Here is a 13,072-nt window from a genome sequence, read left to right as displayed (position 1 = left end):
CACACTACTCCTGGCCCAACAGGCTAAATCTGATGACATGCCCCCATGAACAGTGCACACTGAACTCAACCATCCTAATCGGACATAACAGAACAGCATATTTGTACTTACCCAGCCATCCAGATGAGGGGGGGATGAAGCACAGACAACCAATGTCTAGGGTGAAATGGGGAATATTACTAAACACGTGCTGTAATAATCACTAATGGGAGAAATACACAAAGGTAACCGTGGTCTATACACGAAGGGAACAGAGGTTTGGATGGTGGGAGTGAATGGGTTGCATTGACATTTTCTTTATGTAAACCTAACAAGTTGCAATTATAATGTGGTTCTGTTATACATTGGCTCCGGTACGATGTAAGTCCACAGTATGTATATATGCCCACAATGGTAACATTGGTATTGATAAGAACCCTTGGCATATGTTTGTGGAAATGTCAGTATTTTGACGGCTGAAAACTGCCCGCATGCAAGGTACTGTCACTCACTGTAGGCTTCCGATATACTGACGTAACAAATCTACTTCCACCCTCAACATCGAACAACTCAATTCCCTCTTTACTGATGTTACTCGTAAACAACAAGTTGAGGTCATTCCTATTAATCACTTCTACAAAGTTATTGGCCTGATCTATCACACCTCTCCAGATGACGAACAGGTCATCAATATATTTCAGGCCCATATCATAATATTGTCTCACCATTTCTCTAGCTCTGGACCATTGAGCACCTGCTCCCCCCTCCCCCCATCATCCCATATGCAAATTCACATAGCTGGGGGCAAAGCAGGTGCCAAGGGCAGTCCCTCAAATATCATTGAACAGGAAGATGTTTCTTGTTAAGCACCATCTGTCTTAAGGAGCAGTTTTATATAGGCCCAATATATTGATGATCTGTTTGTCGTCATGATCAAGGACGGAGCACTATATGGCTCCTTTTTAAAAATTTATCTTAAGATACCTTTGTTGACTGAGGCTTATATTAATAACCACTAATGACCACTCTTTTTCCCATTTTCTTTCTTTGTAACAGGGAGCGTACTACACACAGCCGGTGTATGCAGCGCAGCCTCATGTCATCCACCACACCACTGTTGTGCAGCCAAACAGCATTCCATCTGCCATTTACCCAGCTCCAGTTCAGGCACAGAGGACTAATGGTGTGGCTATGGGAATGGTTGCGGGGACTACCATGGCCATGTCAGCCGGTAAGAATTCCCTTGGGGGTCTATTTAACGAAAGCAAAAAACTTTACAAGCTAGGTTATTCATGGACCCATAGTGCTGCCCACCATCCCATAGATTTCATGTTAAGCTATGATTCAGAGGATATTATTTTCTGTAATGAATGTGCCCAGTTCTTTCGGGAAGTTAATGGTTGCCTTCCTTGGGTGATACACGCACTCCAATATCTTTAGGCATTTCACGTATAAATATGTTGCATATTAATTATTTTTAACTTCGTATACCTTAATATGCGAATCACCTGAACTGGTGACGATTTACATCGATTTTAAAACAATATTGTCATGATATTGATAGCATGTCAAGATAGGGGAATTCTTGAACACAATTTTAAATGAGTGCATCCCATGCCTGGCTAACTGATGTTCTGTAAAGCAAAAAAACATACTGTAGATATGAGGAATTGTTCAGCTGCACATTTTTTTAACACAACCTATACTGGAAGCGAATTTAAGGTCACACTGCTTCATTTCCTCATGCATTCATCACACTGAAATTTGCAAGGACCTGACAACAGATTGTACTTTGAAAACATCAGTGCTTAATTTGTGCCGGTGGTTGCAGGTGAAGGGCACAAGCGCTCGTTTTTGGGTACCTGGACTTATTTTTCATCATTCGACTTCAAACACAGCAAGAGAAAAAAAGGCAGAAAGGAGGAAGAAAAAGTAAATGAAGGAAAAAAAAATAGTGAGCTAGGGACAAAGCAAATTTGAAAAAGAATATAAGAGTTAAAGCAACAGGATGTGTAGGGTGGTGGAAGAAAGAGATATGAAGTCAAATGAAGACTAGGCAGCCTTAGTATTCAGCAACTCTGGCATTCAGCAGTGCCAGCAACAAGATTCTAAGAAAAACCTAGAGCCTTACACTTTTTTTTTTAAAATTTTTTTTTATTACGGAGTCAGCACTGCATTAAGTCCCTTTTATTTGAAGTATGGGGTTAAGGAAATGCAGGGTTTCAAGCAGTTTACCTAAGGGTGCAGAAAAGTTGATGGTTGTAGAATACTAATCATAAGAATATTGTTAACCTTTCTTTCACAGTTTAACAGGACAGAAGGGTAGGTTATTCCCATACCACAACGCCCACTCCCCACATTGTAAGAAGAGACTTTTTATGTTATGAGCTTGCAGGTGCACCACAGATGCATCATTCCTACCAAATAGTGAAGCAGTTTCTGTCTTGGATGTATCATGTGCTTGTCCTTGTCATTGTATAAACCAGATCATGGATATATTCATTTTGTTTTTTTTAACCAGGCACTCTGTTGACAACCCCCCAACACACTGCCATTGGAGCACATCCCGTGTCTGTGCCAACGTACAGGGCTCAAGGAACGCCCACTTACAGCTATGTACCTCCGCACTGGTAAACAGTGGCCAAATTCATGTAAGTAGTAGCAGGTTGGCATTGCAGCTGCATCATGGTTTGGACCTACCCACCTGTCAAACTCTGAATAATGAAAGAAGGTGTATCTGGGGTCTAACTGGGAGGCACTAGTGTTCGAATGAGGATTTACCCTGCATGGTAAATAGGCACTGAGTCTTTATCAAATCTCCAGGAGAGCTTTTGCACATGTCGGTAGAGGAATAAGATATTTTGAAATAGTTTGTGGGTTTTGAGATTGTAGAGTGCTGGCTTTGGGTCACTTGCTCACATGAGGATCATCAGTCACTGGGTGATTGCTTGTAGCCGATGAGATAGACTTTGAGTGAATCAGAGAAGCTCTGATTAGACAGTTTGGAATGAAGCCATCTCAGTATTTTCAAAGTTTCAAAGAGAGCAATGGAGTGGGTGGGGTTTCATTTGAAACTTGGATTTGTGGTGCATTGTGCTATTAGAAGAAAGAGGTGGGAGTGATTAAGGCCAAGGTTTATCACTCATTTAAGCAGTTGATGGCAACAGAGTGACTCGGGGAGGAGTGCTCTACACAAGTGCTTCTTAATCTTTGGACTTCTGTGGACCCCCCTTAATCATTACTGGAACCGGGGACACCCACTGAATCATAATTGGAATCCAGAAACCCCCAATAAGTCATCACTGGAAGCCATGTACCTTTGGCCCAAGCATTTTCGATCATTTGAACTACAAACAAATACACTAAAAATACAGAAGCAAGCACTCATCAAACAAATATACAAATGATGAAACTATAAAAACTGAAATGTTCGCAGCATATGAGCTGTAGATCGCATACTGTTGCATAGATCACAATCTGGTGTTGGGCTCGGATGTTTGCACTTTGTTACTGTAGAAGTCTTTGTAGTCAAAAGATAGGTGACTCCTTCTTTGGTTAGTAGTGCGCATGAACATCGACTCCATCTCCAGATTGTTTTTTTCTGCCATCAGGTTATGATGTCATTTGCTGCGCTCTGGGTCGACGTTGTTTCGATTCCCCTTCGACGTGCAAAACTCTCACCGATCAGCGGTATTGGTTCGTTCGCGATCTCTCTCGGCGCGTATCCAGTTCCAAAGAACTTTTTGAGTCTGTTCGCCAACGTGGGCCGTTGGGCCGATCGGCGCCATCAACCAGAATATGGAAAGGACTCCATTTAAAAAATGCCTGTGAGGGGCTAAATTTCCACACACAGATCTCCACGAGGTCTGCAACCTTTGTCTCTCGCCAGAACACGAGTCGAAACTGCCAGACCTGTGACTCGTTCAGTCTAAGAAGACCATACGTGATCGCCGGGCTCGATGTCATGAAATGTCCAGATCTACAGTTTCTATATGAGAATATATTGGGTTATGGGGTGCACTCTTTTGATCAATTTATATCTTACTAATTAAACTTTTTCTATTGATGCTGCGACTGACAAGGGCTGTCACCCCTTGGGAATTCAAAACAAAAAATAATCACAAGCTGCGTGGCTTGACTCAGTCGCGCACTGTTCAACTGGTGTTAAAAACAGTGCATGCTAGTAATCAAAAATGAATAACACAATTTAACTACTCAAACTCTTGTATTTTCAATCATCATTTTGAAATTCAAACAATGATTTTACATGAACATATACATATTCTTCGTAGTTCTCAAAAACATAACAGTGTAATTTCTTGATCATTGATACATAAATTACAATACAATTGATGAAACTCGGAACCTAACTGGTTCCTTCTTCAGGGGCAGATCTTGTTAGAGATTTCGATCACTCGTCGCGTGTATACGCCGGAGCATATTCAAGACATAGGTGATTCAGTACACCAGTGGAGATAAGCATAACATTTTGTCGTAGCAACTCAGCCCAATATGATTCTAGGTCGCGAACTTATCGATTCCAGGTTCTCTATTCTTCACACACAACTCTAACAAGATTGGCCCCTGAAGAAGGAACCAGTTAGGTTCCGAAATGCATTGGGCATTTTCTAAAACTATGCTTATCAGAGTTTCATCAATTGTATTGTAATTTATGAATCGATGATCAAGAAATTACACTGTTAAGTTTCTGGGAACTATGAAGAATATGTATATGTTCATGTAAAATCATTGTTTGAATTTGAAAATGATGATTAAAAATACAAGAGTATGATTAGTTAAATTGTGTTATTCATTTTTGATTACTTGCATGAGGTGTTTGTAACACCAGTTGAACAGTGCGCGACTGAGATGGAATTCCATCACCACAGACAAGTGGATATGACAAATTATCCAGTATGGTTACTGCCTGGAACTTACTTCTACCCCTCCCCCCACATACCTCCGAAACAACGTTGAATGTCCACAGAACATCTAACGCTTCTCAAGCAGGAGGTCCTCTCTCTCTCTTGCAAAACATGCAATAGAACCGGTTCCCCAACACCAGCAAGGTACAGGGGTTTACTCCCTTTATTTCATCATTCCCAAAAGGATGGCTCTCAGGCCAATATTAGACCTCAGACTGTTAAACCTGTACAACAAATCCGACCACTTCCAAATGGTCACGCTACAACAGGTCCTCCCACTGCTCCAACAATGTGATTTCCTTGCAACTCTAGATCTCAAGGATGCCTACTTCCACATTCCTATTCACCCTGCTCACAGGAGATACCTACGGTTCATTGTGGACGGACAACATTCCCAATTCACAGTCCTTCCATTCGGGGTCACGACAGCACCCTGAGTCTTCACAAAATGTCTTGCAGTGGTAGCAGCCCACTAAAGATGACAACAGATTCATGCGTTTCCTTACCTAATTAAACCTCACTAAGTCACATCTCCAACCGTCCCACACCCAAAAGTATCTAGGTGCAACAATAGATACTTCCAAAGCCCTAGCATACCCATATCCTGCCAGGATAGCCAGTATGCAAGCCTTAATAACAAAATTTCCACCGCAACACTCCCTACCTGCTCGAGTGTTCATGCAGTTAAAAGGGATGATGGCCTCTTGCATCTTAATTGTCCCTTACGCAAGACTCCAAATGTGTCTGTTACAAGAATGTCTAGCACAACAGTGAAACCAAACTCAAGGTCATCTTACAGATCTGGTGTTGGTGGACAGCCGCATTTTTTTCAACTGTGGGACCACCCAGACCTAGATCTGTTCGCCGTACATTCAAACACAAAATGCCCAAACTTCGCCTCCAGGTATCCACACCCATTGTCCAAAGGCAATTCGATATGGATGAACTGGTCAGGCAGATTTGCGTACGCTTTTCCGCCTCTCCCACTCATTCCGTTACTGGTGCGCAAACTTAAACAACAGTCTCTTACAATGATCTTGGTTGCTCTAACTTGGGCCCAACAACCATGGTACACAACACTGCTAGAGCTCTCAGTAGTTCCGCGCCAAAGGCTGCACCTTTCCCCAAAGCTTCTCACACAGAACCATGGAGAGATAAGACATCCAGAACCACCTCAACTGAACCTAGCGATCTGGCTCCTGAAGTCTTAGAGTTTGGTTACCTCAATCTCCCACCAGACTGCATGAACGTCATTAAAGAAGCTAGACGTCCTACCACTAGGGCATGCTATGCAGCTAAATGGAAAAGATTTGTTATTTACTGCAGTAACAACACAATCAATCCACTAGATGCTTCAACTCAAAACATGATCTGTTATCTCCTGCATCTACAAAGATGTAATCTGGCATACACATCTATACAATTACATCTTGCTGCAATAGCAGCTTACTAACAAAACAGACAACACTTCTTGTTTAGGGTTCCTTCCATCAAAGCGTTCATGGAAGGCCTTAAAAGGATCATTCCTCCCAGAATTCCACCCTCTCCAGTATGGATTCTAAACATTGTCCTTCCTAGGCTCATGGGTCCCCCATTTGAACCTTTACATAAATGCGAATTGGAATTTCTCACATGGAAACTGGCTTTCCTTGTGGCCATCACATCTCTCAGAAGATTAAGCGAACTCCAGGCATTAACCATATAAGAACCATTTTTGCATATACATCACAACATAGTGGTTCTTAGGACAAACCCTAAATTCTTACCTAAAGTAGTTTCAGCTTTCCACCTTAACCAGTCTGTTCAGCTCCCAGTATTTTTCCCTCAACCAGACTCAGTAGCTTAACAAGCTCGTCATACGCCTGACCTCAAAAGAGCTATTCTTTACTACATTGAAAGGACAAAAAGTTTCAGGAAAACTAAACAACTTTTCGTAGCTTTCTCACCACCACATAAGGGCAATCTTATATCAAAAGCTGGAATTGCCAGGTGGATCGTTAAATGCATTCAAATATGCTACCAAAAAGCATAAGCGTGCGTTATCCATTCCCCATAGAGCGCATTCCACACGCAAAATAGGGGCATCCATGGCATTCTTACGAAACATCCCCATGGATGACATTTGCAAAGCCGCACCATGGTCTACACCGCACACTTTCACAAAACACTACTGTGTAGATGTGCAAGCAAAACAACAAGCTAGTGTGGGCCAGGCTGTACTAAGAACACATTTTCAAACACATACAGGTAGCCACAACTAATGGGGTAACTGCTGTATAGTCTATGCAACAGTATGCGATCTACAGCTCATATGCTTCGAACAGAAAATGCTACTTACCAGTATGCATCTATTCTTGGCATGTAGAGCTGTAGATCCGCATACACCCACCTGCCTCCCCGTACACCTATGTGTTGCAGTACTATCTTACTTAGATACATTACACATGGACATCTTTTCTAGTTTTAACTAACTACATCATCACCCTTTATGGCAAAAACAATCTGGTGATGGAGTCGATGCCCATGCGCACTACCAGGAGGGGTCACCTATCTCGTGACTACAAAGACTTCTACAATAACAAAGTTCAAACATCCGAGCCCAACACCAGATAAAGATCTTTGCAACAGTATGCGTAGCTACAGCTCTACATGCCAAGAACAGATGCATACTGGTAAGTAGCCTTTTTCTTTCTTGACCAGAGTACTGGCTGCACATCAGTTTTAGGAAGACCCTGGGACTATCGCAGTTATGCAAGGACCAGACAATGGTATTGTGTGGTATAAAAGCACAGGCTGTGGTGTCCATCGCCCATGCTCATGGGTCTGGGTCACTTACAGAGCTGTAGGGTGTTAGCTGCTGAATGACCCAGGAGCAATTCTGCCATGCACATATTGAGTGCCCTACAAATGTGGGACTTTGGCAAGAAACCAGGAACACTCATCAAGGGTGTGATTTGAAGGCATTACGTTTGCTGGGAGGATGGATTGCTCTATAATGCACTCTTTAATCTTGAACCAGTAGCAAGTAAGAAGCTTGAGATTCCTCTAGTGCACAGGCATTTCCTATAGTCACTGGTCCACAAAGTGCCCTTAGCTGGACACTTGGGCATAACAAAGGCAAAGGATAGGTTGGGCTGTTTGTTCTACATGGTAGAGATGTGTAGAGACGCAAGGAGCTTCTGTAGAATCTGAGCAGTTGAATAGTAAGAGGGGGATATAAGACCAAGGCAAGCTAGTGGCACTGCCAGTGGTGGTTCTATTCAGTGGGTGGACATTGACATTGTTGGTCTATTTGTCCATCATGCCCCACACTCAGTATCAGGCAACAGTTGTATCTTGGTTACAATGTATTAGGCCACCAGACAAGCAGATGTGGTGCCTTTGAGGAATACCACTATTGAAGTAGCAGGTAGGACACTGCTAGTGATCTCTACTTATATGAGAGAGATGAGGTAGCAGGCTGGTGTTCCTTACCATATTTTCAAGGCATACCAGCTGCAAAACAGTGAGCTGGTGGAAAGGTTTAACAATACCCTTAATAGCATGATGGGAACTCTGCCAGGGAACCTCAGTTTCAATTGGAATCTTCTCCTGACGCTTCAGTTAAAGAGGGTAAGGCAGGAACTTTAGTTAGAGGAGGGTAGACAGGACCTTCAGGGCCACCTCCATATGATATGGTGAATATTTGATTGGCCTCCGGCAGATAACGACAAGGTCCATGAGTTGGGCAAAGGCTAACCTTCATGCAAGCCAGGAATTGATGAAGGAGTTGTATGATTGGAAAGTGACTCTTGCTGACCGTGTACCAGGACGAATAGGAGGTGTTGGTGATGAAGCTCATTTGCCCAAGAACTTTAGAGAATGAGTGTTGCGGGCCATACAAGGTAGTGCAAAAGATTTCAGAGGTCAATTACATGGTGGGCACAGGTGCCAAAAGGGAGCCTAAGAAAGTGTTCAACTTGAAACAACTTAAGTCATACCTCCAGAGAAACATCATGGTGAACAACATGATAATGACAAAGGAGAATGAAGAAGACGGTGAACCACTGCTTCACATACTACCTGGTGATGTGAAAGGTGGTTCTGTGGATGAGGTACAACGTGCCCCCTCAGCTTACGCCTGAGTGCGAAGAGAGTTATTGGATAATTTTCTCATCTCTTTTCGTTGGCTCCAGGGTTGAAACCTTCATGTGTGTATGATACAGTGGGTAGCTTCCCATTGAAGAGCAAAGTATACAAGATGTCAGCCAAGAGTACATCATGGTAGAGGTTGCTAAGATGTTAGACTTGAGGGTGATTAAGTAGCCCAATCCAGTGGTATAGGTGGCCAAGCAAGCATCCACAGGCTTCCATGTTGGTGTGACCTACTGGGCTCTCAGTGAAGTGACCAAGACAGATGCACACTCAATTCCTAGAGCGGTTAGGCTTTTGGACTGTCTGGGTGCTGCTTACGTCTCGAGTTCCTTTGATCTTATCAGTAGCTGTTGGCAGATCGCATTAGGCACTAATGCCAAGGAAAAGAATGCCTTTGCCTCTTTTCAGCTATTTGTAAACTAAGTTCTCTCAGGATTGGAAGAGACCTACCTTGATGGCTTTCTTTAGCATTTCATGGGAGGACCATCTGAGACACATAGAACAGGTATTAAGTTAGTGAAACTGACCATCAAGGCAAACAAGCGCCATGTGGGGCAATGCTTGTGGTCTACCTTGGGCATCAGGTAGGCAATGGGAAGATCTGCCCTTTGGAAGCTTTGAACCAGCCTATGTTGAATGAGAGTTTCCTACCGCCAATACTCAAGTAAAAGCCTTTTTAAGGCGCATTTGATTTTGGCCTACAATGGAGCCTTGATGTGACACCCAAGAAGCTGACTAAGAGAGTGATTTTGACTCCATCAATCATGAAATTTGTAGAGCGCACTACCGTGAGGGTCTCAATGTTCTAGGGGGGGTGGGGGGGGGGGTGCAGCTACGGCTCGAACAGCCAGGTCTTGAGTAGCCTCCTGAAGGTTAGTAGGTCTTGGGTCTGCCGTAAGAGGATGGGGAGGGTGCTCTAGGTCTTGGCGGTGAGGTAGGAGAACGATATGCCGCCGGAGGTCGCTCTTCAGATGCGGGGGATGGTAGCCAGGGCGCGGTCGGCGGAGCGGAGCTGGTGGTTCGGGTGAAGAAGGTGAGTCGTCTGAGGTATGCTGGTCCAGTGTCGTCGAGTGCCTTGTGTGCATGGTTGATGGGCAGCCAGTGTAGGTCTCTCAGGTGGGGAGTGATGTGGCTGTGTCGAGGGATGTCGAGGATCAGGCGGGCAGAGGCGTTTTGTATGCGTTGCAGTCGTTTCAGCAGTTTGGCCGGGGCTCCTGCGTAGAGGGCGTTTCCGTAGTCCAGCCAGCTGCTGACGAGGGCCTGGGTGACTGTTTTTCTTGTGTCGGTGGGGATCCACCTGTAGATTTTGTGGAGCATGCGGAGGGTGTTGAAGCAGGAAGATGATACGGCGTTGACTTGCTTGGTCATTGAGAGCGTTGAGTCAAGGATGAACCCCAGGTTGCGTGCGTGGTCGGTGGGTGTTGGTGCTGCTCCCAGGGCAGTCGACGTGAGTCCCTTGCTCACTTTGCCACTGGATTCAAGCAAGCCGGGCTGAAGACGGCTGAAATGCCAGAAACCGGTACTAGGAAGCTTGTTTCCGGTCCAGGGAAGGCATGGCTTGGCAGTTCGGGCTGGACTGTATCCATGAGGCACAGGGTCAGACTGATTTGCATATGGCCATGTCTGAACTGGGGTGGCAGAGTGGGCTAAAGAACGGTGATGGATTAAACCCAGATCTGTTGACTGGGTGTGAGTGTTTGATTGGTTCAGATGCTCCATCCATCACCTCCCCCTTTTGTACCGAATCATTTATGTGACTGCATTTATTTCTGTTTGTCAGGCTGAGGAGAGTCTATGCAACCCTCTCATGTACAGATATGCTGTTACATGAATCCAGGGCTTAATTTGCTGAAAACATAAGTGCTAGGGCTCTCGCAAGGAGGCCACTGCAGCTTGCACAACACATTGAACTTGATATGCTGCCAATAACAGTACCAAACCAGCTTCTAACCATTGCACTCCTACAAGTGTGACAATTCGGACTATTTCTGGCCCCCAAAGCTATAAGAATAGCTAGGGAAGAAGATAATAGTCATTTGTAATGTATATTGACTTGATTATTAACTATTGTTGTGGTCATCTCTAAATTAACCAGACAGCGCCACTTTGTGGCAGATTGTCACAAGCTCCTGTATTGACAATTAATTGCCGGGCCGAGCACCTGAAACCACCGGCTCAAATTAAGCCCTACATTAATCTCAAAACTTTGCACTAACACTCTGTGTATGTCTGGCCGTGCTAGGGTAGAGACTATCCAAGCTGTACTCCTTGTGTGGGACACCCAGATGTTGCTGACTGCCATGGGATTGAATCCAGAGCTGACCCATGTCATGAGTAGTGTTGTAGTATCCCACTGCAGCCCACAGTAGACTCCTTAGACAGATCAAGAGCAGATTGTAATTGCATGCTCTCTGGCACCTCTGCGATGCCCAAAGTGCCGCAGCCCAACTTTAATAGAATCCAATGGAGGGAATGCTGTTGCTGATGTGAAAATCTAATCTCAGCACTGAATCTTCACCTGCCAGATGAGCAGAATAAATTTGTGCTTCTCACACTTGGCTGCAACTGCTCGTTCTGGTGGATGAGGCTTAATGCCTCCTCTCCCATAATGTGTGCCCGCCAAGCCTGCATGCCTTGCTACCCACCTGCCACTACCTGAGTCCTGATGTATAGCCGCCGCCATATCACCACAGCAACGTGAGCAGGTAATAGGGCCTCACATACAAACAAGACTGAGCTAGACATGCAGGCTGTGTTTTGTAGCAGAAACATTGATTGTTACCTAAGTAATCCCATTGAAACTGGTTCAGAAAACTGAAATATATAAAATATCCTTTTGTTATGCAGGCTGGAGTGTTAACAGATTCATGGGCTTGTATCTGCTGCCACCCTGTGAATGGGTATGGTACTGCAACTTAAAAATGTAAAACTTGCTTGTAGCTATCAATCAGAAAACGTCTACGTGGATGGATATATATGACGTGGATGGGACAGGGGTACACATATTTAACAAGTCAAAAACATTTTAAAACTGATTGTGCCTAGTTAATAGATGCCATCCATAGGACTGCCGTGTAAATGACCTGTCCTGCTATGCACAACACCTCCGGGACATACCAGAGAACTTGTCTCAGCTGATTGCAACATGGGTGTGGGGGATAAGGGCAGAGGGGCAAGAGCTCCTGATCAAAGCTGTGTAGCGTTCTAGAATTTACCCAACCGGTCTAGCAATATTACCACACGAAAGGACTTGAGATTGACTGGGAAGCGAGCGGAGGGCTGAGCCCTTATGAGGTTGGGCAAGTCTTTTATTTTCCTCAAACTGTCTTCCTCTGCTTCTTTGTACAATTTCACCCTTGTAAAGTTTGTAGAAATATTGGCTACACTGTAGGGTTCATAAAAAAACTGAGAAATGGAGACAGCAGTATGTGGAGAAAGATCTTGCATATTACATTGGAGAGTTGGAATCTATGTTTAATTAATTGTCACTTCTTACTCATGGGAGGTGCATTACAGGAATCTTATAAAACCATGTTTGGGCATATGCAAAAAGTGCTCAAAAAGTGCTACAAACCTCTGTAAAAATAGTGTTTATCCTCCAGATAAGAAGAGCAAACAATTTGGATTCTGTGAGGGGGAAAAAAGTGCAACTTCTGACCTTAAAATAAAACCTATATACGCCACCTCCCTGTTAAGCCGGTATGTTAGGTCACTGTGGGACTCCTTGCAACGTTTTGTTAATGACCTGCTCAGGGATCGCTTTAAAGATTTCTTGAAAGTCCATAATGAAGGCATGGTGGTTTCCAACCAAGTTATCTGTGCTGTGGCAGAGCAGAACTTTGCACAAGTTTGTGGGCCAGATAATGCACCCCAAACTACCATCTTTGGATTAGGTAGCCTGGCTTCTGAACTCATGCAAAAGGGCCACTTGAACCCCCCTCAAGACTGTATGGGCTTTCTAAGCAAAGCTAAATGCCCATCTACCGGAGCTTATAGTTCTTTTAAATGCAAGTGATTCTGCTTCTGGTGCTCTT

At 44.1% G+C, this 13,072-nt stretch overlaps 1 protein-coding gene across 2 annotated transcripts in view; it reads left to right on the top strand.

Annotated features, from left to right (window-relative positions):
- FAM168A (family with sequence similarity 168 member A) overlaps nucleotides 1-13,072 on the top strand; it is a 457,874-nt gene that overhangs the window by 425,179 nt on the left and 19,623 nt on the right. For both annotated transcript variants that reach the window (XM_078658557.1, XM_078658556.1), the window contains 2 exons: nucleotides 1,036-1,210; nucleotides 2,501-2,630. In XM_078658557.1, coding sequence (XP_078514683.1) covers nucleotides 1,036-1,210; nucleotides 2,501-2,613 — 288 coding nt within the window. In that variant the 3' untranslated portion in view covers nucleotides 2,614-2,630. The remainder of the gene's footprint in view (nucleotides 1-1,035; nucleotides 1,211-2,500; nucleotides 2,631-13,072) is intronic.

This window comes from Lissotriton helveticus, chromosome 8 (assembly GCF_964261635.1).
Source record: "Lissotriton helveticus chromosome 8, aLisHel1.1, whole genome shotgun sequence".
In the NCBI taxonomy this organism is placed as follows: Eukaryota; Metazoa; Chordata; class Amphibia; order Caudata; family Salamandridae; genus Lissotriton; species Lissotriton helveticus.
Note: the sequence above shows the minus strand (reverse complement) of the source record. Positions and strands in the feature narration are given on the sequence as shown.